The 22,158-nt window shown below is 34.8% G+C and overlaps 1 protein-coding gene across 5 annotated transcripts in view; it reads left to right on the top strand.

The window, feature by feature from the left end:
* The window catches only part of TppII (Tripeptidyl-peptidase II), a 362,245-nt gene that overhangs the window by 208,225 nt on the left and 131,862 nt on the right, over nt 1–22,158 (top strand). For all 5 annotated transcript variants that reach the window (XM_067100130.1, XM_067100128.1, XM_067100131.1 and 2 more), the window contains exons 18-19: nt 1,028–1,150; nt 1,338–1,583. In XM_067100130.1, coding sequence (XP_066956231.1) covers nt 1,028–1,150; nt 1,338–1,583 — 369 coding nt within the window. The remainder of the gene's footprint in view (nt 1–1,027; nt 1,151–1,337; nt 1,584–22,158) is intronic.

Here is a 22,158-nt window from a genome sequence, read left to right as displayed (position 1 = left end):
CATCTCACCTAAGGTGTATGGCTGCAAAAGAGCAGGTGTGTGTGGGACTGGCCTCCTACCTTCTCTTTTATACCCCTTTAAGGGACGGTTAGCAGACTGTCACATGTTGGATGGGCATGCATGCAAGTGTTCTAGATGACTGAGCATCTAGCTCTTTATGGATTAATAGATGCAACTCCTACCGTCTCTATAGCAAGGGGAGAGTGGGACTGACAATGAACAGACCCGTTGGTTATCTTCAGCTGTATTGTCCCCGACAATAAAGGGTTCATCCAAGCCTATCTTCAAATCAGTGACGAAAGCCCAGAAATCTGGCAGTTGAACATCACACATGTTCAGCAGATCAGATCATGGGTCTCCTTCCATTGATCTTACATGACCAGGAAAGAGGCCCCAGGTGAGGCGAACCACCAGTTAGTTAAAAGATTTGTTCAGAATCCTCCCACCAAGGAGTGCGTCTCCCTTATGTAAAGTCCGAGGGTTTTTATACGTGTGGGAACAAATGACAAATTTTTAAAGTAACTTGTATTTTTCATAACATACAAACCTGACATCTTTACATAAATGGCCCACCTCTAGCCACCCCTCATTCTGCTTCCTTGGCCAAAAGGTAAAGTGAATGCATACCAGCTGGATGGAGGGGATTTTTCTCCCATTGGTAGCCAACTACCAATATCCTTGTTTTAAGTTAAACGGCCAACTACAGCTTGTGCTGAAAATAAATCCCTCTATGTTAACGCCTCAGGTTTGTATGTTAGGAAAAATACAAATTACTTTAAAAATTTGGCATTTTTATTTATGTTTTAGCACTCAGTAATGGATTGTGAGGGCATTCTAATATTTTTAATTGTGTGGAATTTATATTTTGTAAATATTGCAAAGAGTTTAACATTTTTAGATTAAATTATATGAATTTTGGATTGTTTGAAGGTTTTTTTTTTAATGAGTTGTGTTGAAGCAGTGATGTTGTAAATGAACTACAGTCTTATGCCGTGTATGATAGTGATCAGAATGAATTTGGTTTCAGGTTCTAATGCCTGCTGACAGCAAGGTGGAAGTCTTGGGAGGAGCAAGAGATACTGTACCTGACAGCCGACCTATTTATCACTTGATTCTTTCCTACAGTCTCACAGTTACGAAAGCTGCAGAGGTAAGTTCTTTTTGTAAGTCACAGATGATATTACAACTTTTTAAATTATATTATAATGTATGTTTTCATTATATTTTTTATATTTAATTTGATTATTTATTATTTGAATTGGACTTTGCATATACTGTAATGCTATATATACTGACAGATGGTCAAGTGTAATAATTGATTTTTTCTACTTATGTAGGTGACACCAAAGTGTTCGTTACTGAGTGATGTTCTGTACGAATCTGCATTTGAGTCACAGCTGTGGTTATTATTTGATCACAATAAGCAATTAATGGGATGTGGTGATGCATACAGTCATAAATACAGCTTAAAGTTGGAGAAAGGTGAATACACTATTAGACTTCATGTTCGTCATGAGCGACCAGATTTGCTAGAGAAACTTACAGATTTGCCCTTAACCGTCCTGACGAAGTTGACACAAGAGGTAAGTGTTTTGCTCTCTCTCTCTCTCTCTCTCTCTCTCTCTCTCTCTCTCTCTCTCTCTCTCTCTCTCTCTCTCTCTCTCTCTCTCTCAACACTTCAAAGTAAATTGCTGATTGTTTTGCAGACAGTGGTAATAATGAAACAAAATTATGATAGCTTAATACAGACTGGCATATAGCTGCTGAGTTCATGGCAGTTGTTGACTGTTGACTGCTGTTGTGTGTGCTTCAAGAGACTGATGTAGAAGAGGAGTCACAAATGTATTCTTACTGCACAAAATGTTCTTGGCATGTCCAAAGGATTTATTGTTAAACAAGGTGGAAATTGGAGCATGAGAGCACTTTGGATGTATTCACATCTGCTTGGTTGTACTCTCTTACTATTTACATTAATGATGCACGGAGAGTGTGAATGCATACAGAGTGCAAAAAATGGAAAAGTGACTATACCCTATCGGCTCCTTCATGGCGATTTAGGCGTTGTCCCCACGTTCGAGTTTTTTAAAGGCCTACCCTTCCCATTTACCCCTTTTAATCCGTGCTTCTGTCAAAGAGGTTTAACCTCCTTGGCGTTTGTTAATGTCTCCTGGGAGCAGTATACTTCTGGGTGTTCCCTATTGCCTCGACATCCTTGAAATATTTCCATTCTTCCAGGTCTCTGTTTTTCATATAGGTAATAATTGAATCTCTTTTTGGACCTTCCTTGTGATTGTCTCACGCTACTGACTTGACTTTTAATTTACTTGTTTTTGTGTCAATTTACTGTGTATATTAGTATGTGTCTATATATATATATATATATATAGATATATATATATATATATATATATATATATATATATGAGAGCATTTGAAAAGGATTGTGTGTGTAGACAGATGCATAAATATACATAGTTTACACAAATAAGATTCATTTAATTTATCATCTATTCATAAGTTTCTTTCCAGTTGTATTTATAACATTTTTCTATTCATATATCTTCTTTTCCTTACAGACTTAGCTCCAGGTTTGCCATTTACTGAATATTTCATTGTTTTTTTTCTTTGTTTTTGTATCAGTTTTATTCTTACAACATACAAGATACCTTTGCATGAATGCCCATACCCGATGAAAATATCTATTGTGTTTTAACGTCTTTGATTATATCAAGCGTTGGTACTTCCTTCCTTACATGAGTCTGATGTCGATTTTGACATCTGTCACGGTTCTCGGTTGAGTCACAGGAAAATGTATCTCTCTTCCATATCTTTACTCTTTGCAAATCCTGCTGATTGTTCTCTCCGGTATCATTGTTGCTTCTGACAAAGTGTTTTTCTGATCAATGGGTCCACGGTTTACCTTTTCTTTGTCCAATGAAGGATTTTCGATTGGATGAAGATTAATGCGGAACGAGGACCTCCTTCCATCGTTCCATGTTGTTTGGAACAGACTCCTTAATGAGTCAGTGAGTGTTTTGACTGAGCTTCCCTTGTGGAGGCATGTTTGACATCTTTATGCCCTGAGGTCAGCTTAACACGTGAGAGAGGAACTGGCAGCGCTGAAATTTTTGTCACGTTTAAGAATAAACGTGTTGTTTTATTGTTGTTAAATTTACGAGGGCCTTTAATAATTGGCAAAAATTGATTAGCAAACCAATTATATTTGTGTTGTATAACTTGAATACCATACAGAGTGGGAATATTTGATGGAAAAGTCACCTCCCATGCCCTGCCCTTTTTCGCCATGAAGGGCGATGGAGTATAGGCTAGCCAATACTCTCTTATTTTTAATCTGGCAAAAACTCACTTGAAGTAGTCAGCAGCTTGATGATTGGTTGGTTGAATATGAAATGTCTGTAGAGCATTATTATGTTGCATATAATTACTTGGTTCTGAATGAAAGCTTATTTAATAACTCATAATTCCCCCCTCCCAGATATGTATGTTAATATTGCTATTGAGTTGAGATACTATGGAAAAATGTTTTTGGAAATCCAACAGTAACTACTGTAAATGCCGAAGTCAGCATCCTGAAATGGGTTTCTAAGACATTATTTCACTCAAAACTTTTTTTGATGTATTTTCCATATATTATAATGCAAACTAGAATGAATCCCACTACATAAAGAAGAAAGTGTAATTATTAACACATCCAAAGACTAGTTCCTTCTCAAAACATGGAATTGATGAAAATTACTTGTGAAACCTTATGGTTTGATAATTTAGATAGAGCACCCATTATCAGTTTGGGTGCCCCTCTTCCATTTTAGCTCACCCTGTCCTTTTGTTCATGATGTCCTACTCTTTCAGGTCACTGTGATGTTTTAATTTTTGTTTTCCATATATATATACGTTGCTCACCCATAGTCTAGCAATGAAAGGTTGAGACTTTCCTATAATTAGCGGCGTTGACATGTTTCCCATCTTACCAAAGGAGATATTTAATCCAAATCCAAAGAGGTACACTTTTAGGATTAGCCTCAAGGTTAAGGTTAATGCTGAGAATTGGTGTATATATATATATATATATATATATATATATATATATATATATATATATATATATATATATATATATATATATATATATATATATATATATATATATAATACAGGCAGTCCCAGGGTTATAATGGGTCCGACTTACAACATTCGAGGTTACAATACAACGCTATTCAAATATGTTCATCAGAAATTATTTCCTGGTTTATGATGCGTGTTCGGGGTTGACACTGATCCAACGGAAGAAATATGGCTACAAAACGGCAGAATAATCAAAATTTGGAGGTTTTTTTATGAAAAACTCAATAAAAATGCAGATTACATCGTTTTCAATATACCCAAAGCATTAAGAGTAAGGTTTTTATAGGATTTTTTACGATTTTCGACGATTTTTCGGGTTACGACACTGCGTAGGAATGGAACCCCGTTGTAAAACTGGGACTGCCTGTATGTATATGTATATATATTATATATATATATATATATATATATATATATATATATATATATATATATATATATATATATATATATATATATATATACATACATACATACATACAGTAGAGCCCTGTTCCTCGACACTAATCCATTCCAGGAGAAGCATCGAGATTCGATTTAGTCAAATTCAGGATCAATTGCTCCCATAAGAAATAACTGAAAACGGATTAATCTGTTCCTGACCACCAGTCATTACTGCAACCTTGCCTTTTTATACAAAACATTACACAAATTACAATTAAATAAGTTCAGGGTTAAATACCTTACAGTATTAAATGCACTTTTTTTCATTTTTAAATGCATACTGTATAAAAAAACTGGCCTATGACCAATGCGGCAGTATTACCAATGGTAGACCGAGTGCCATAGACTAGGCTAGGTAGTCTATAGGCACTTCCAGAATGTACTGTAACGGGTACACACAAAAACTGTTGTTAATAATATTAACATTGAGAAACAAGCCTGATTATTAATTAATTAAAAATTAAAATAAGCCAAATTATGTCTATTGTCATGAACTTATAAAAGATTTCCTAAGTTACGTCGGCACTAGGCAGCTTGTGGCATGTGTGGATGTAAACAAACCAAAGCACCATCCTGGTGGCATATCGCTGTACTAATTACATAAACGTTGTTTACGTTCAGTATTAACTTATGGTAAATTTCATACAGAGTCCACTAGAATAGTGTACAAAATCACTGTAAAACATCTTTTAATAAATGTTATGACACCCTAACACATTTTTTTCCAAAAAATATCCTTGTAAGCAGCATCTCTGAATTAACCTCAGGCTAACCTCTTCTTTACCAAGAAGCTTAAGAAGGCGTTCATTACCGAACAGCATACGTAAACATTGCATTTTCTACAGAAATGCACACGTTCGTCTCATCTAAAAAGAAATCTAGCATGAGACCCTGGTTGCCATGTAAACACTTTCTCATCTAGAGTATTACGTACAGTACTATATTTCAGAGATTACACTTGTTTCCAAATTAACAGTTACGTACGTACTATATGTACTGTACTAAATTTTTTCATCTACTGTATACGTAATATCCAAATGTCTGAATGTAGATTGCCAGTAATGTTTTGCTTCATCATACACCTGGCAGTAGTGGACAACCTCCGATGCTCTTTGTTTTGCTCTACACCCTTCAAATCTAAATCTGAAGAGGCCTACCACCTTCGTGTACTGTACCTGGTACTATGCAGTATTAAAGGGGTAAAAAAATGGGAGTTTTGAGGGAGAGAGAAAGTAACCCTACATAGACAACACAAAATCTTAAGAGGCCTTCCACCTCTGTGTACCCGATACTATGCAATATTAAAGGGGTAAAAAAAATGGAGTTTTGAGGGAGAGAGGAAGTAGTCCCTACATAGACAACATAAAATCTTAAGAGGCCTACCACCTCCGTGTACCTGATACTATGCAGTATCAAAGGGGTAAAAAAAATGGAGTTTTGAGGGACAGAGGAATAGTCCCTACATAGACAACACAAAATCTTAAGAGGCCTACCACCTTCGTGTACCCATTACTATGCAGTATTAAAGGGATAAATAAGAAAACCTGAAATTAACTCATTTTTCATTTTATTACTGAATGTACTTAACGTAGTTAGTAAAACTAGTCTACTGTACACAAGGAATCCTTAATACTAGCACAAACATATGAAGACATTAATTAATAATATACAGTACTGTTCATACATAACACGTTGCTACTACTACACCTAAATTGAAATTTACGCTATGTACACGTTGCTACTACTACACCTAAATTGAAATTATTGTACACTACTGTACACTCTGTGTACTGTATGTTACACAGCTGTTCTTCTTCAGGACCTTCAGTCAATGAAGTGTAATCTGTGGAATAAACACAAAATCAAATGTAGAAATATTAGTTACTGTACTTCTGTTATGAGCTGTAATCTACACAAAAATCCTTAATCTTACAAGCATTTCTAAGTCATTTATAAACACATTAAAAACTTTTTCACAACTAGTACAGCTTGACCCATACCTTGACGTTGATGAATAATTACAGATGCCCCTCACACAACATGCATTGAACTTCTCCAGGAACTTCATTCAGTAAAGTGTATATTACACAGTAATCTGTGGATTAAATACAAAATGAAATGTAGAAATATTATTTACTGTTAGGAGCTGTAGTAATACACAAAATCCTTAATCTTACAAGCATCTCTAGGTCATGTATAAACACATTAAAACGTTTTTAATAACTAATACAACATGGTCCATACCTTGACACTCATGAATAGCACGCACTCAACAGCTCCGGGATATTCATTCAATGAAGTGCAGTACTGCACAGTAACCTGTGGATTAAACACAAAATGAAATGTACTGTTAGTATAACTCAATATTTATGACCTCTTTCATTGCTTTAACTTGCATGAATATATTATTCACTGTATCTCTAGGTCATTTATAAACATTAAAAAAGTTTTCAACAACTACAGTAAGGCCCATACCTTGACAGTGATGAGGATCTGGATCTGTGGAGATGGGTGTGGGGGAGGAGGTATGGAGAGGGTGTCTTTGGTTGGAAGGGGAATCTTCTTCCATAAAATCTGCTGCTTTTCAGGAGTTTTTTCCTTTCTTTGCCTTTTTTCACTGGGACCGGGCTGGTTTTCTTATTTTGAAAAAAACTTGAACAGCGTTGTCTGCTGTTGCCGTTTCTTCAGCTGTTTTCTGTAAAACGTTGACTAAATTACCATCAACATAGACAATAGCCCGGTTTACTAGCCCTTGTCATGGTTATGCTTCTCGAAGAACTCTTGGAATTTCTCCCAGTGCAGAAGCATCTCCTTTATTTCTTTAGAAGTGACTCCTCCTTGCTCTCCTCCTCTCCAGACACCTCCTTAACCAAAATCTTCTGCTGCTCCTTGTGAAGTTCCTGGAGTTCCTCCATTGTTAGCTCAGTGTTGTGTTCTGCCACCAGCTCCTCGATGTCATCAGAACTCACCTCCAAGCCCATGGACTTGGCCACAGAAACAATTTCCTCAACATCTGGGTCAGGCAGAGGAAGGGGTTCAGCTTCACGGTCATCTCCAAGCTGACTAGAGGCATCAAAACCTTCAAAGTCCCTAAGAGGAGCCCCATCAGGCCAAAGGTTTTTCCAAGCTGCCCTTAGAGTCCTCTTAGAAACTTCTGCCCATGCTTTGTTTATCAGCCTGACACAACTCAGAATGTGGAAATGTTCCTTCCAGAATTCGGTCAGAGTTAGGCTGGTTTCACTGGTAACTTCAAAACACCTTTGGAAAAGCGCCTTTGTGTAGAGCTTTTTGAAGTTACCAATGATCTGCTGGTCCATGGGCTGGATTAGTGAGGAAGTTCTAGGTGGCAAAAACTTGACCTTTAGCCATCTAAACTCATTTGCTAACTCATATTCCATGCCTGGGGGGTGGGAAGGGGCATTATCTATGACGAGGAGTGCCTTGAGTGGCATATCTTTTTCCTGAAGGTATTTCTTTATAGTGGGAGCACACACTTCAGAAACCCACTCTCTAAAAAGTTTCCTTGTTACCCAAGCCTTAGTGTTTGACTCCCACATCACGTTTAACTTGCTCTTTAGTACGTTATGTTTCTTAAAAACTCTAGGGATTTCCGAGTGGTAAACTAACAGAGGCTTTATTTTCAAATCTCCACTAGCTTTGTTTGTAATAACAAAGTTAGCCCATCTTTCATTGGTTTATGGCCAGGCAATTTCTTCTCCTCTTTAGTAATGTAGGTCCTTATTGGCATTTTCTTCCAAAAGAGGCCTGTCTCATCGCAGTTGAAAATCTGATTCAACACATAACCATTTTCGTCCACGAACTGTTGAAATTCTTTAACATATTTTTCTGCAGCTTTCTTATCAGCACTCCCTGCCTCCCCATGCCTTACAACACTGTGGATGCCACTTCTTTTCTTAAATCTGTCGAACCATCCCTTACTGGCCGTAAACTCATGCTTGGTACTACTACTTGATCCAGCTCTGTTTTTCATAAGGTCAGCATGCAAACTTTTAGTCTTTGTACAAATCATAGCCTCTGATACACTATCCCCAGCAATCTGTTTTTCATTTAACCAAACTAATAATAATTTCTCAATTTCATCTATTATGGGTGGCCTCTGTTTAGTCAACTCGTAACCCCCTTAGCAACACGAGCACTTTTTATAGCCTCTTTGTTCTTCAAAAGTGTGCTTATGGTGGACTTAGGTAGCTTAAACTGCGATGCTAAATCAGTCACACGAATGCCTCTTTCATACTTCTCAATAATCTTTTAAGTTCTATTGTAGTTCTTACTGTCTTTCTCTTTTGCTTGTCAGCAACCGCTGTCTTGGGACCCATGATTTGATGAAAATGCAGTGCAGAAAGCTAAAAAAACTGATATACCTGTACAGGTGTGTACTTCTCCAAACAACAGCAGCAGCGTGTATGGGCTTTATACGCTTTTAAATACACGTGGGAAGAAAGCCACCAACAACGCCAACTAGCGGTGGCTGACCGAAACACTTTTATTTACAAACATCACATGATTCTTCGGGTCGGAATCCTGTTTGTTGTTCAAGCTCCGACGCAAAATTTACTCAGCATTTTGCATCGAAATCCAATTATGTCGAGTTCTGATATGGTTGGGGACTGGGTTTCTACTATGTATATATATATATATATATATATATATATATATATATATATATATATATATATATATATATATATATATATATATATATATATATATATATATATATATATATATATATATATATATATATATATATATATATATATATACTGTATAATATATATATATATACATACATACATACATACATACATACATACATACATACTGTCATACCCCAAACTTAGGCGAGGTTAGGTTCCAGAACCCCTCGCACAAGACGAATTTTTGCGAAAGTTTGGCACGGTCTTTAAAAATGCTAATAAATGCGTATTTCTAAAGTTTAAACAATAAATATAACCCTAATAATCATGCTCCCAAATTATTAAGCTAACTTTTAAATGAAATTAAAGTTACGGTAATTTCATTAAAAGTTGACTTAATACATTACCCTTGAAAAGAAATACTGTTAATGGTTGACATAAAGATAGGGAGTTGGAAGAGAATTTCTGTCTCCCTCCCCTTCCGACCGATCTATTTTTAGAAGTCTTCTCAACCTCTTTTTAATAACTTTTTTCTACATCTCTCTTTGTTCTGAAATGCTTTTTCATGAACAAACATAGTTTTTTATTTTGACTAATACAACTCTTAGTTATTATGTGTTTATTTTTAGAACGTATTTGCAACACTAGTGTATTTACACTTCATAGATGGTACAGGTAAAATTAGATCAATTTAAACTATCTACTGTTCAGGTAAAGACGTACAGAGAAATAATAAGTTGTATAATTGTGTGAGTGCTAACTGTGAATGAGAGAGAGAGAGAGAGAGAGAGAGAGAGAGAGAGAGGTTGTCTTTACTTAAGAGAGTGAAGTTATTTATCAGTTATTACAGAAACTGAGAGAACAACACGAGAGAGAGAGAGATATTGTCCTTACTTGAAATATCAAGTTAAATTAATACATTACCCTTAAAAAAAGAAATAAATGGTTGATGTAAGAATATAGGAGTGTGTGAATATTAGTATACTGTTTCTCTCTCCCCCCCCATTCCACCGATCTAATCTTGGAAGTCTTCTCAACCTCATTTTTAAAAACTTCATTATTCTGTCTCTTTCTCTTTGTTCTGAAATGCTCTATGTTTTAGAACGGCGCATTTACAGTTTGTAAATGGTACTGGTAAAATTAGATCAATTTAAAATTATCTACTTTACAGTTAAAGACATACAGAGAAACAGTAATACGTAGGTTGGCTAACTACGAACAAGAGAGCGAGAGAGATAACAGTTGTCCTTACTTGAGAGAGAGAGATAGAATTACAAGAAACATTTGACCACTGATCAGCAACACTCCCCCTTCTTGTCATGTTGAATGACATGTCTGACAGCTTTTGCCTTCAACCTTACAAAAGATGAGGGGAAGAATTTGTTTAAAGTAATACGAGTTCTGTCATTACAGTTATATTATTATTATTATTATTATTTAATCTTATTAATATTTAAAAAGTAGTACTTATTATTAGGTAAAAAATTTATTTCCCATACAAAACAAATAAACATACCTGTGTACATGTACCATAAAAGTTCTCCCATCTCAGTAAAAGAGAGAGAGAGAGAGAGAAATTATTACTTTTAATATTTAATGTTATTTAATTTACACATAAAAGCTTGGGAACTTATAAATTACATAAAAAATTAAACAAACACTTTTGCAGGGTTTCCCAGTGTTCGCAAATGCACGCGTGTCTGCAAAAAACTCGTATGACCATTACTGTAATTAGGTTCCAATGAAAAATTTTTGTCTGAATTCGCGCAACTCTTATCGCGCAAGTGCGGGGGTATTACTGTAAACATGTATATACATACATATATATATACATATATATATATATATATATATATATATATATATATATATATATATATATATATATATATATATATATATATATTACTAAAAGGACCTCATTCAAACTGGATGGTATTTAATGGAGTTTTTATTCAAATACTTGATAATGTGGACTGTTTGTCCAAGAAAGCTTGTAACTTTTTGAATAAAAACTCCATTAAATACCATCCAGTTTGAATGAGGTCCTTTTAGTAATTCTACTAATGCACAGAACAATTGTGTATGTGATAAAGTTAATATATAAATATATATATATATATATATATATATATATATATATATATATATATATATATATATATATATATATATATATATATATATATATATATTGTACAGTAATACCTTGAACTTGCGCGATTCGAGTTGCACGAATTCACAGACACACGAATTTTTCGTTGGAACCTAACTAATGGTCATACACAAGTTTTTCACAGACACGCAAACATTTGCGAACACTGAGAAACCTAGCAAAAGTGTTTGTTTAATTTATGTAATTTATAAGTTTTCAAGTTTTTATGTGTAAATTAAATAACATTAAATATTATTAAAAGTAATAATTTCTCTCTCTCTCTCTCTCTCTCTCTCTTTTAGTGAGATGAATTCTTGTGGTACATGTATACAGGTATGTTTATTTGTATGATAAATAAACTTTTTGCCTAATAATAAGTACTAATTTTCTAATAATAATAATAAAACTGTTATTAAAAAATTTGTATTATTTTGAACAAACAAATTCTTCCCTCATCTCAGCTCTTCGTTGGGTGAGTCGGTAGAACTGTGGACTGGTACTCGCTAGACCGGAGTTCAATTCCCTGGCAGGCTGGTGAAGAGTTAGAGGAATTTATTTCTGGTGATAGAAATTCATTTCTCGCTATAATGTGGTTCGGATTCCACAATAAGCTGTAGGTCCTGTTGCTAAGTAACCAATTGATTCTTAGCCATGTAAAATGTCTTATCCTTCGGGCCAGCCCTAGGAGAGCTATTAATCAGCTCACTGGTATGGTAAAACTAAGGTATACTTAACTTTTTGTGTATGAAGGAGGTGAAGGCAAAAGCTGTCAGGCATGTCATTTAACATGACAAGAAGGGGAGTGTTGCTAATTGGTGGTCAAATTTTTCTTGTAATTCTCTCTCTCTCTCTCTCTCTCTGTGTGTGTGTCCATAATAGTTCATAAAAAATTGCACTCTCTTAAGAAAGGACAATTGTTACTCTCTCTCTCTCTCTCTCTCTCTCTCTCTCTCTCTCTCTCTCTCGCTCAAGTTAGCCAACCTACGTATTACAGCACTGTTCCTCTGTATGTCTTTAACTGTACAGTAGATAGTCTTGAATTGATCTAACTTTACCTGTACCGTTTACAAACTGTAAATGTGCCATTCTAAAACATAGAGACATAGAGCATTTCAGAACATAGAGCAATTCAGAACAAAGAGAAAGTGACAGAATAAAGTTTTTAAAAACGAGGTTGAGAAGACTTCTAAAAATAGATCGGTGGAATGGGGAGAGAATCACATCATTTATTTCTTTTTTTAAGGGTAATGTATTAAGCTAACTTTTAAATGAAAATACAGTAACTTTAATTTCATTTAATAGTTAGTTTAATACTGAATTTCCATCTTTTGATATCTGACATAAGAATAACTCTCTCTCTCTCTCTCTCTCTCTCTCTCTCTCTCTCTCTCTCTCTCTCTCTCTCTCTCTCTCTCTCAGTTAGCGCTCACACATTTTTACAACTTATTAATTCTCTGTACGTCTTTACCTGTACAGTAGATAGTTTAAATTGATCTAATTTGACCTGCATCATCTACAAAGTGTAAATGCGCTAGTGTTGCAAATACATTCTAAAACATAGAGACATAACAACTAAGAGTTGTATTAGTGAAAATATAAAACACTGTATGTTCATGAAAAAGCATTTCAGAACAAAGAGAAAGAGACGCGCAGAATAAAGAAGTTGTTAAACAGAGGTTGAGACAATTCTAAAAATAGATCGGTTGGAAGGAGAGAGAGAGAGAGAGAGAGAGAAATTCTCTTCCAAATCTCATTTTTTATGTCAACCATTTATTTCTCTTTTTTAAGGGTATATTAAGCTAACTTTTAAATGAAATTATATATATATATATATATATATATATATATATATATATATATATATATATATATATATATATATATATATATATATATATATATATATAGAGACTCTTTTCCAAGATACTGTAAAAATTTCCTAATTTTAGAAAGATATGCATGTGTTTTCTAATAATTTTTTTATTTTTGTAAAATTATAATTACAGCTCACACAGTATCATAACAGATAATCAGTAACAGATTCTGAGTATATTTATTGTAAAGTATATACAAGATTTACCGAGAAGGGGAGATGTAGTATCTTTTTTGTTAGGTATACCGTACATGTTTTTTCTAATATTTCTTTGCACTTTACTTTGCAAAATTACAATTATAGCTGAACTACTGTCATAAAAGATAAGAACTAAAACCAACAGCAATCCCTGGGTATATTTATGAGCACATACTGTACATAAATAAAAAGGCATCCTGGAACTACAGAGAGCAGCACATCCCCCCATGAAATCTCAAGGCACACTGGTGTACCTCTCTCCCGTACTGAGTTACTACAGTTGCCATAAGTCATTTATGGCCCATTAAAGTGATATGAACATTTTTCCTGCTAAATGCATCCAACCGTATAGTGCGCAGTATAAATACTCATAAGAGTTAGCCTGGCATTCGTTCTAAACCTGTTGTAGTTCCTCATATCATGCCTGTCCAGTAAGGGTTAAACCAAAATGCTTATAACTGCTTATTTTAATAGTTTCCTGCCTAATTTAATAGTTCAAACAAAAATATACCTTACATTATCATACTACAACAGTTTAACCCTTAAACGCCTACTGGACGTATCATATGTCGACTAAAATTGTCTGTTGGGTGTCAATGGACGCATCGCGACGCCGACTACAAAAATTTCAACCTTCGGTCAACTTTGACTTGACCGAAATGGTCGAAAAACGCAATTGTAAGCTAAAACTCTTACATTCTAGTAATATTCAATCATGTACCTTCATTTTGCAACAAATTGGAAGTCTCTAGCACAATATTTCGATTTATGGTGAATTTTAAAAAAACTTTTTCTTACGCTCATGATAACTCAGCCAAAAATTTCAGAAATTCTTTCGTTATTTTGTCGTAATTTTTGCACTGTTCTATATTAGCCGTTACATAAAGTTTTATATATGAAAATGTGTGCAATTTCATGTAAAATACAGAAAATACAACCCATGATTGTAGCTTTTATCAGTTTGGAAATATTTTCATATAAACCACGATAACTGCCAAAATTTCAACCTTCGATCAACTTTGACTCGACCAAAATGGTCAAAACACGCAATTGTAAGCTAAAACTCTTACATTCTAGTAATATTCAATCATTTACCTTCATTTTGCAACCAATTGGAAGTCTCTAGCACAATATTTCGATTTATGGTGAATTTTTGAAAAAAACTTTTTCTTACGTCCGCGCCAGAAATTCTTTCGTCACGTTGTCGTAATGTTTGCACCATTTTATATTAGTCGTTACATAAAGTTTCATATATGGAAATGTGCACAATTTCATGTAGAATATAACAGAAAATAACTCATGGTTGTAGCTTTTATCAGTTTTGAAATATTTTCATATAAATCACAATAACTGCCAAAATTTCAACCTTCGGTCAACTTTAACTCGACCGAAATGGTAAAAAAACACAGTTATAAGCTAAAACTCTTACATTCTAGTAATATTCAATCATGTACCTTCATTTTGCAACAAACTGGAAGTCTCTAGCACAATATTTCGATTTATGGTGAATTTCTGAAAAAAAAACTTTCCTTATGTCTGCGCGCGGTAACTCGGCCGAACATCTCAGAAATTCTTTCGTCACGTTGTCGTAATGTTTGCATCGTTTTACATTAGTCGTTACATAAACTTTTATATATGAAAATGTGCGCAATTTCATGTAGGATACAACAGAAAATAGCTCATGGTTGTAGCTTTTATGAGTTTTGAAATATTTTCACATAACTCACGATAACTGCCAAAATTTCAACCTCGGTCAACTTTAACTCGACCGAAATGGTAAAAAAACGCAATTGTAAGCTAAAACTTACATTCTAGTAATATTCAATCGTTTACCTTCATTTTGCAATAAATTGGAAGTCTCTAGCACAATATTTTGATTTATGGTGAATTTTTGAAAAAAAAAACGTTTTCCTTACATCTGCGCGGTAACTCAGCCGAACATCTCAGAAATTCTTTCGTCACGTTGTCGTAATATTTGCACCGTTTTATATTAGTCATTACATAAAGTTTTATATATGAAAATGTGCGCAATTTCATGTACAATGCAACAGAAAATAATTCATGGTTGTAGCTTTTATCAGTTTTGAAATACTTTCATATAAATCTTGATAAATAGAAAAAATTCGACTTTCGGTCAACCTTAACTCGACCTAAATGGTCGAAAACTGCAATTGTAAGCTAAAACACTTACAGTCTAGTAATATTCAATCAATTAGCTTAATTTTTCAACAAACGGGAAGTCTCTAGCACAATATTTCGATTTATGGAATTTTTGAAAAAACATTTTTTACGTCCCTGCGTTTAATTCATGCATCATTTTGTGATAATATTTTTCTGTGTTGCTTTGATCGTTTTACAATTTGTTATATACCAAAATCATCGCAATTTAGTGTACAATACAAAGAAAAACAAAATAACCCGTTAGCTTTAACGTTTTGCTCACAGCGATTTGTACAAAATTATATATGAAAAAATTTTTTTGCGCTGTCATATATTTCAATATTTATATATGATAATGATATTTTTTTCATTTCTGATGGTTGCATACTAAACTTCAGGCAATGAGAAAAAAAGGAGCCAAAAATGAACTCTTAATCTTGAAAACTAAGAGTGCTGTGATTTTAAAAAAAAAAACTTTTTTTCCGCTTCGTCGCTAACTCACCGAACACCGCCGGCATACGGGAGACGTTTTTGTAAATAGAGGCTCGACGTTTAAGGGTTAATATTTCAAACAAAAATACAGTGCTCCCCCACTTTTATGTGGGGATAGGTTCCAGAACCCACTGCAGAAATGCAAAATCCCCTCTTAAAATGCTTATACCTGGCTTACAACTGCCAAATACTGTACCCTGTACCCCTTAAACTAAAATGCTTATAACTGCCTATTTTCACAATTCACTACCTAATTTATTAGTTCAAACAAAATTAGACCTTAAATTATCATACTAAAACAATTTATTTCAAACAAAAATACACCCCAAACCATCATACCAAAACACCCAAAGTCAGCTTACGTTACTCTTCTACAACTGTTACTCCTAAGTATATACACCACTAAAATGCTTATAACTGCCTATTTTAACAGTTCATCACCAAACTTAACAGTTCAAACAAAAATATACCTCAAACTATCATCCCAGAACATCCAAATATCGCTTCAAAGTCATCTTGCAACATTACATACCCGCCTACAACTGTTACTCTTAAGTATCCCCTATAATTCAGACACATACATTTTCTTTTGCCAAACATAACTTTGTGCATTGTCTGCTGTACTGCACATAATTTACATACATTTTATTACATTTTGCTGTTCTGTGAGATGATTTTAAAATATTTACTGTACAGCACATATTTTAAGATAGTACTACGGTTTAGATCACATCTAAAATGTGAGGGTAGTTTAGAACGATGGAACAAGTTCCTCCAAACAGAACACTAGGTTTGTTACATCACGTTAATATTTTCTTGGTTACGTACAAATACATTTATGATACATTTATGATAAAAAATTATTTAGTACAGTAAGTTCTTGGTTTGCATCATTTTGTGTTTATTCCTCACCATCTCCCATACACTTCTCTCGAGATCCGCAAGTACTTGATCCCCTCTAAAAACGTTTATTATTGCCTAATTTAATAGTTCAAACACCAAAGACCCCTTCCATAATGCTTATTACTGCCTATTTTAATAGTTCAAACACCAAAGACCTCTTCTATAAATGCTTATTACTGCCTATGTTAATAGTTCAAACACGAAACACATAAAAAATTTATATTTAGTCACAAAAATATGAAAATAGAGTAATTTGTGAATATTACCCTACAAAAAAGTCTGCGAATAGGCAAATTTTCCTCAAATAATATGGAGATGTTCCATAGAAAAATCCACAGATAGGTGAGGCCACAAATGCTGAACTGCAAATAAGCAGTAGTTGACTATATTTTATATATATATACATACATATATATAAATATATATATATTATATATGTATATATATATTTATATATATATAGACAGTCATACTCCGAACTTACGAGAAGTTAGGTTCCAGAACTCTTCGCACAAAATGAATTTCCGCATTAGTTTGGCGTGGTCTCTAAAAATGCTAGTAAATGCTTATTTCTAGAGTTTAAACACTAAATATGACCCTGATCATGCTCCCAAAGTATTAAGATAACGTTTAAATGAAATTAAAGTTACTGTAATTTCATTTAAAAGCTAGCATAATACATTACCATTAAAAAAAAAAATAAATGGTTGAGGCAAAAGTATTGGAGCCTGCACCAATGAAGCCCCTTTCCTGTCACATAAGGGTAACTTATTTAGGAAGTGTGACAGTATAGCAATGGGGTCTCCGTTGGGGGTCCTTTTTACTAATATTTATATGGACCATGTCAAAACCACTACCTTTACCAATCATCAAAAACCACAGAAATGTGTGAGGTATATAGATGATATTTTTATCACAATGAAAGACAAAAATGAAGCCATAAAATTAGCCCAAGAACTTAAGAATAATTCCTCCTTAAATTTTACGGTCAAATTCAGCAAAGAGAAAATTCTGCCTTTCTTGGACATCCTTGTAACCCAAAATGGGGAACGGTTTGACACCAGTCTGCACAAAGACGACAAACTCTGGGCAGTGTCTCGGTGCATGTGGGGAGTGCCCATTAGCATATAAGCGGTCGGTGGTTGATGCTTGCATCAAGAGAGCTATAACCCGCTGCGCCATGTGGCAGGAGAATCGCCTGGAAATCGAGCGAGTCCAGCAACTCCTGACCAACAATAGATTTGAGGAGAAACTCATACAAGATGTAGTAAGAAGGAGAATTGAACAGTTCTACAACAGTGAAACCGGAACAACAGGTGACGATGATAAAAACATCATAATTTATCATTGGACTGAATATAGTGAAAGATTTGAAGAAGGAAAGAAGGCGATTACCAGCATGATCAGCAGAGGGGCAACGCCCGAAGTCCTCTTCGAACGGGCTCAAGTTCGCATCTATTGCAAACCTAATTTGACTGCTTCCCTTGTAATGAGGAACAACACCAACCAGAACCAAAACAAAGAAGACAGTGCCAACATCATTTACCATTTTACTTGCCCTGAGAGGATGTGCCAGTCCTCCGAAAAAACGTACGTTGGACACACTTCTACAACGTTAACAAGACATCTACAGGCCCATCGTAATAACGGATCCATCCACCAACACTACGTCAATCACCACAATTGAAAACCGACAACTCAGGAACTAGTGGAGAATACCAGCATCATCTGTACAGAGCAGAATCTCCACGGACTAATCATAGGAGAATCAGTCTGCATTTTATTACAACGACTGACCCTGATCCGCCAACTGGAAGCAGAGAGATCGCTCCCATCTTGTAGGTGGCCAGTGTCATCCAACAGTGGAAGAGCAAATCACTCAATTAATAGCAACAACATTCTCTCTCTCTCTCTCTCTCTCTCTCTCTCTCTCTCTCTCTCTCTCTCTCTCTCTCTCTCTCTCTCTCTGTCCCTTACCCTTCATCCTTTCCCCGTAATCCATATCATCGCACCCCTATTTAAATTTTCGTTGGTTGCCAAACAACCAGCACACATGCTTTTTGTTTCCATTACAGTTCATCTTAAAATCTTTGGCTATTGTAAATCTTTTCGTAATGTATTATTTTTGTACAACTTAAATTCAGTTAAAATCATTTTTGTACTTTATTTTGATTGTACATTTAAATGTATTTATTGTTAATGTTTTTGGATGCTACAATGCTGTCCTCACCTTGTAATAAAACACAGGTAAGCAAAGAAAATGTAGTACAGTGAACCCCCCGTATTTGCGGGGGATGTGTACTGCACCCCCCCCCCTGCGAATAGCTAAAATCCACAAATACTTAAAATCCATCTAAAAATGCATAGGACTACCCATTTTGATATTTTAAACACAAGAAAACCCTGTAAAAATGGTTATACCTGAGTATTTTTAATAGTTTTATCACAAAAAGTGCATTTATTCATGAAAATTATATGAAAATACAGTAATTAGTGAAAAATACAGCAAATGGGCGAATTTTCCGCGAATGATGGCTAGATATGTTACACAGAGAAACCCGCGAATGCGTGAGTCCGCGAACCATGAGAATGCAAATACGGGGGTTTACTGTATATATGTATATAATTATATATATATTATTACAAATTTCCCTGGGGTTATATGATTTCTAGAGATTTTTACAGGCTGGCAACGGCAACTTTATTTATTTGGCCTTGGAGTTCTGACTTACGTAAAGGGAAATCGTAAAAAAACAAAGAAAAAGGGATGATTTTAGGAGCTGAAGGCTCTGCTTCATAAGGAAATGCTATGTAAACGCATGGGATAACTTAAGGAATTATATTTACAAAAAACACAAGCATTAGAAGGGAAAATGGGTAATTAAATTGTTAAAAGGGCTTGCAACGCCTGAAGATCCTCCTACTGGAGTCTTGAATAAGGGCAAGGCACAGTCCAAGATGAGTCCACTGCGAATAGGTCCCTCTGCAGGAGAGATTTACACATTACACGCCAGTAAAGGAAAATGTAACGGAATATGACTCGAGTCTGCCAAGGACTCGAGGAATAACTGAACACTTTACACTGGAACTCGAAACACTGCAAAAGGCACTGAACAAATAACACAAGGATGAGGAAACAATACAGGCACTCGATAACTCTTCCAAAGGGCAAACTGTCGTGACTGAAAAGGCCTCCACTCGTACTCTACCTTGGGGGGTAGGTAGTGGGGCTCTGGCGTAGAAAGATGACGGGCGATCACACAAGGTACATCGTACTCAAGTTCCTGGGTAGGTCAATTCAAGGATGACTGCAGGACTGGATCTGCGGTTGGAGGTGGACTGTATATCGGGCCTGAGTTTGGGGAGGACTGTAGTACTGGGTTCGCTTCAGAAGTTTGGTGTGGACATCTGGGTGGAAGGGTGAAGGGTGATCTCTCAGTGACTTGTATCACTCGTCCGCGTGTATGGCTAACTGCTAAGATGTCTCTGTCCAAGGCCCTTTTTAAGGCCTCTGTCCAGAGTAGGGGTCCCAATAATGGGCCCACATGGTAGCAGGCTAAGGATGTGTCACTCGTCCCAAAGGTATTCCTGCGGAAAGACAATCCAGCCAGCTCAATCTGCCTTCGGAATGGTTTTTTTAAGTAGTATAGGTGAACTAAGCTGCTTAAGGGAGTGACAATCAGCCTCTCATCCTCGACCTTATTGACTGTGCCTTCTGAATGATTGTCCCAGATAAAAAAAAAAAAGGGGGGAGACAGATTGGGATGTTGATCATTTTAATGTGTTGGTGACTAGGTGACTAGGTCAGTTGGGGTCGCCTGTGCAGCGACGAATTTACTCTCAATAGCTTACTTTACTTTCACTAAATTCAAGGCTGAACTAAGGAAAGCTGAATGGCCGCTATGCTACGACTTGTACACACACACTTTGAAGAGCTCTTGACAAGTGACAGAACAGCTGTGGTGTTGTGTTCCCAGTAAATGGAAACTAATAAAAAGTTGATCAACAGCCAAAAAGTCATTGAATTCAATGAAATCTACATACAAGAAAAAACTTTGCCCTAGAATTGCATATATTATATATAATATATATATATATATATATATATATATATATATATATATATATATATATATATAAAACAAATTGAATTGGCATACAACAAAAATACTATTATTTATATATATATATATATATATATATATATATATATATATATATATATATATATATATATATATATATATATATATATATATATATATAAAATTATATATATATTATAATTATATATATTATTTATATTATTATTTATACATATATATATATATATATATATATATATATATATATATATATATATATATATATATATATATATATATATATATAACAAATTGACAGACCCCAATTGAATCGAAGTAACAAAACTAATTGACGTTCTTCAGAGTTATAACAATCTAACAAAACAGATTGACAGTTAACAAATCATTTGACGAACCAACAAATGTAAATTGACAGTTTGCCAAAAAATTTTGAGAGTCACATTTCACTTTGACAATTAACAAAATTAATTGTTGTATTGAAATTAATTACCCTAATTATGATTTTTGAGGAATTTGTTCTTACTAGACCAATTATAATACCAAACAACTAAAAAGGCTATTTAGGCTTGTTAAAAGACAGAAAGTGGCAAAAGTGTAGCATGCCATACGTTTCTTGGTGTTGTTTCTGTTCAGTAGTGACAGTATATGGTTGTCCTTTCCAAGGAATATGGTATACTTGGGCAATACAATATATGCACTACTCATATAGATCATTCAAGTAATTCCTCCTTATGCCTCCCAGGAGATATCACAGAGTGTCTGATGAAGATTGTGAAAGAATTACTGTATTGCCCGATAGGAGATTGGAAAAGATTTTTAGATGCTGCTGCTGAATTGCAGATCCCAAGGACAATGGCATATGAAATAATTCACAAGTTTATCAAGACAGGAGAAAGATGAGGACAGAGTAGAAGAGGAGGATGACAGGCTTCTTTGGGTAATGAAGCTAAAGACTTTTTAGATGCTTGTTGAGGCTATAAACCCCTACAGCAACGCTTGCCATACTTAACTCGTCACTTCATGAAG

Source organism: Macrobrachium rosenbergii, chromosome 56 (assembly GCF_040412425.1).
Source record: "Macrobrachium rosenbergii isolate ZJJX-2024 chromosome 56, ASM4041242v1, whole genome shotgun sequence".
In the NCBI taxonomy this organism is placed as follows: domain Eukaryota; kingdom Metazoa; phylum Arthropoda; class Malacostraca; order Decapoda; family Palaemonidae; genus Macrobrachium; species Macrobrachium rosenbergii.
The sequence above is the reverse complement of the archived record's forward strand: the minus strand, read 5'-3'. Positions and strand labels throughout refer to the sequence as shown.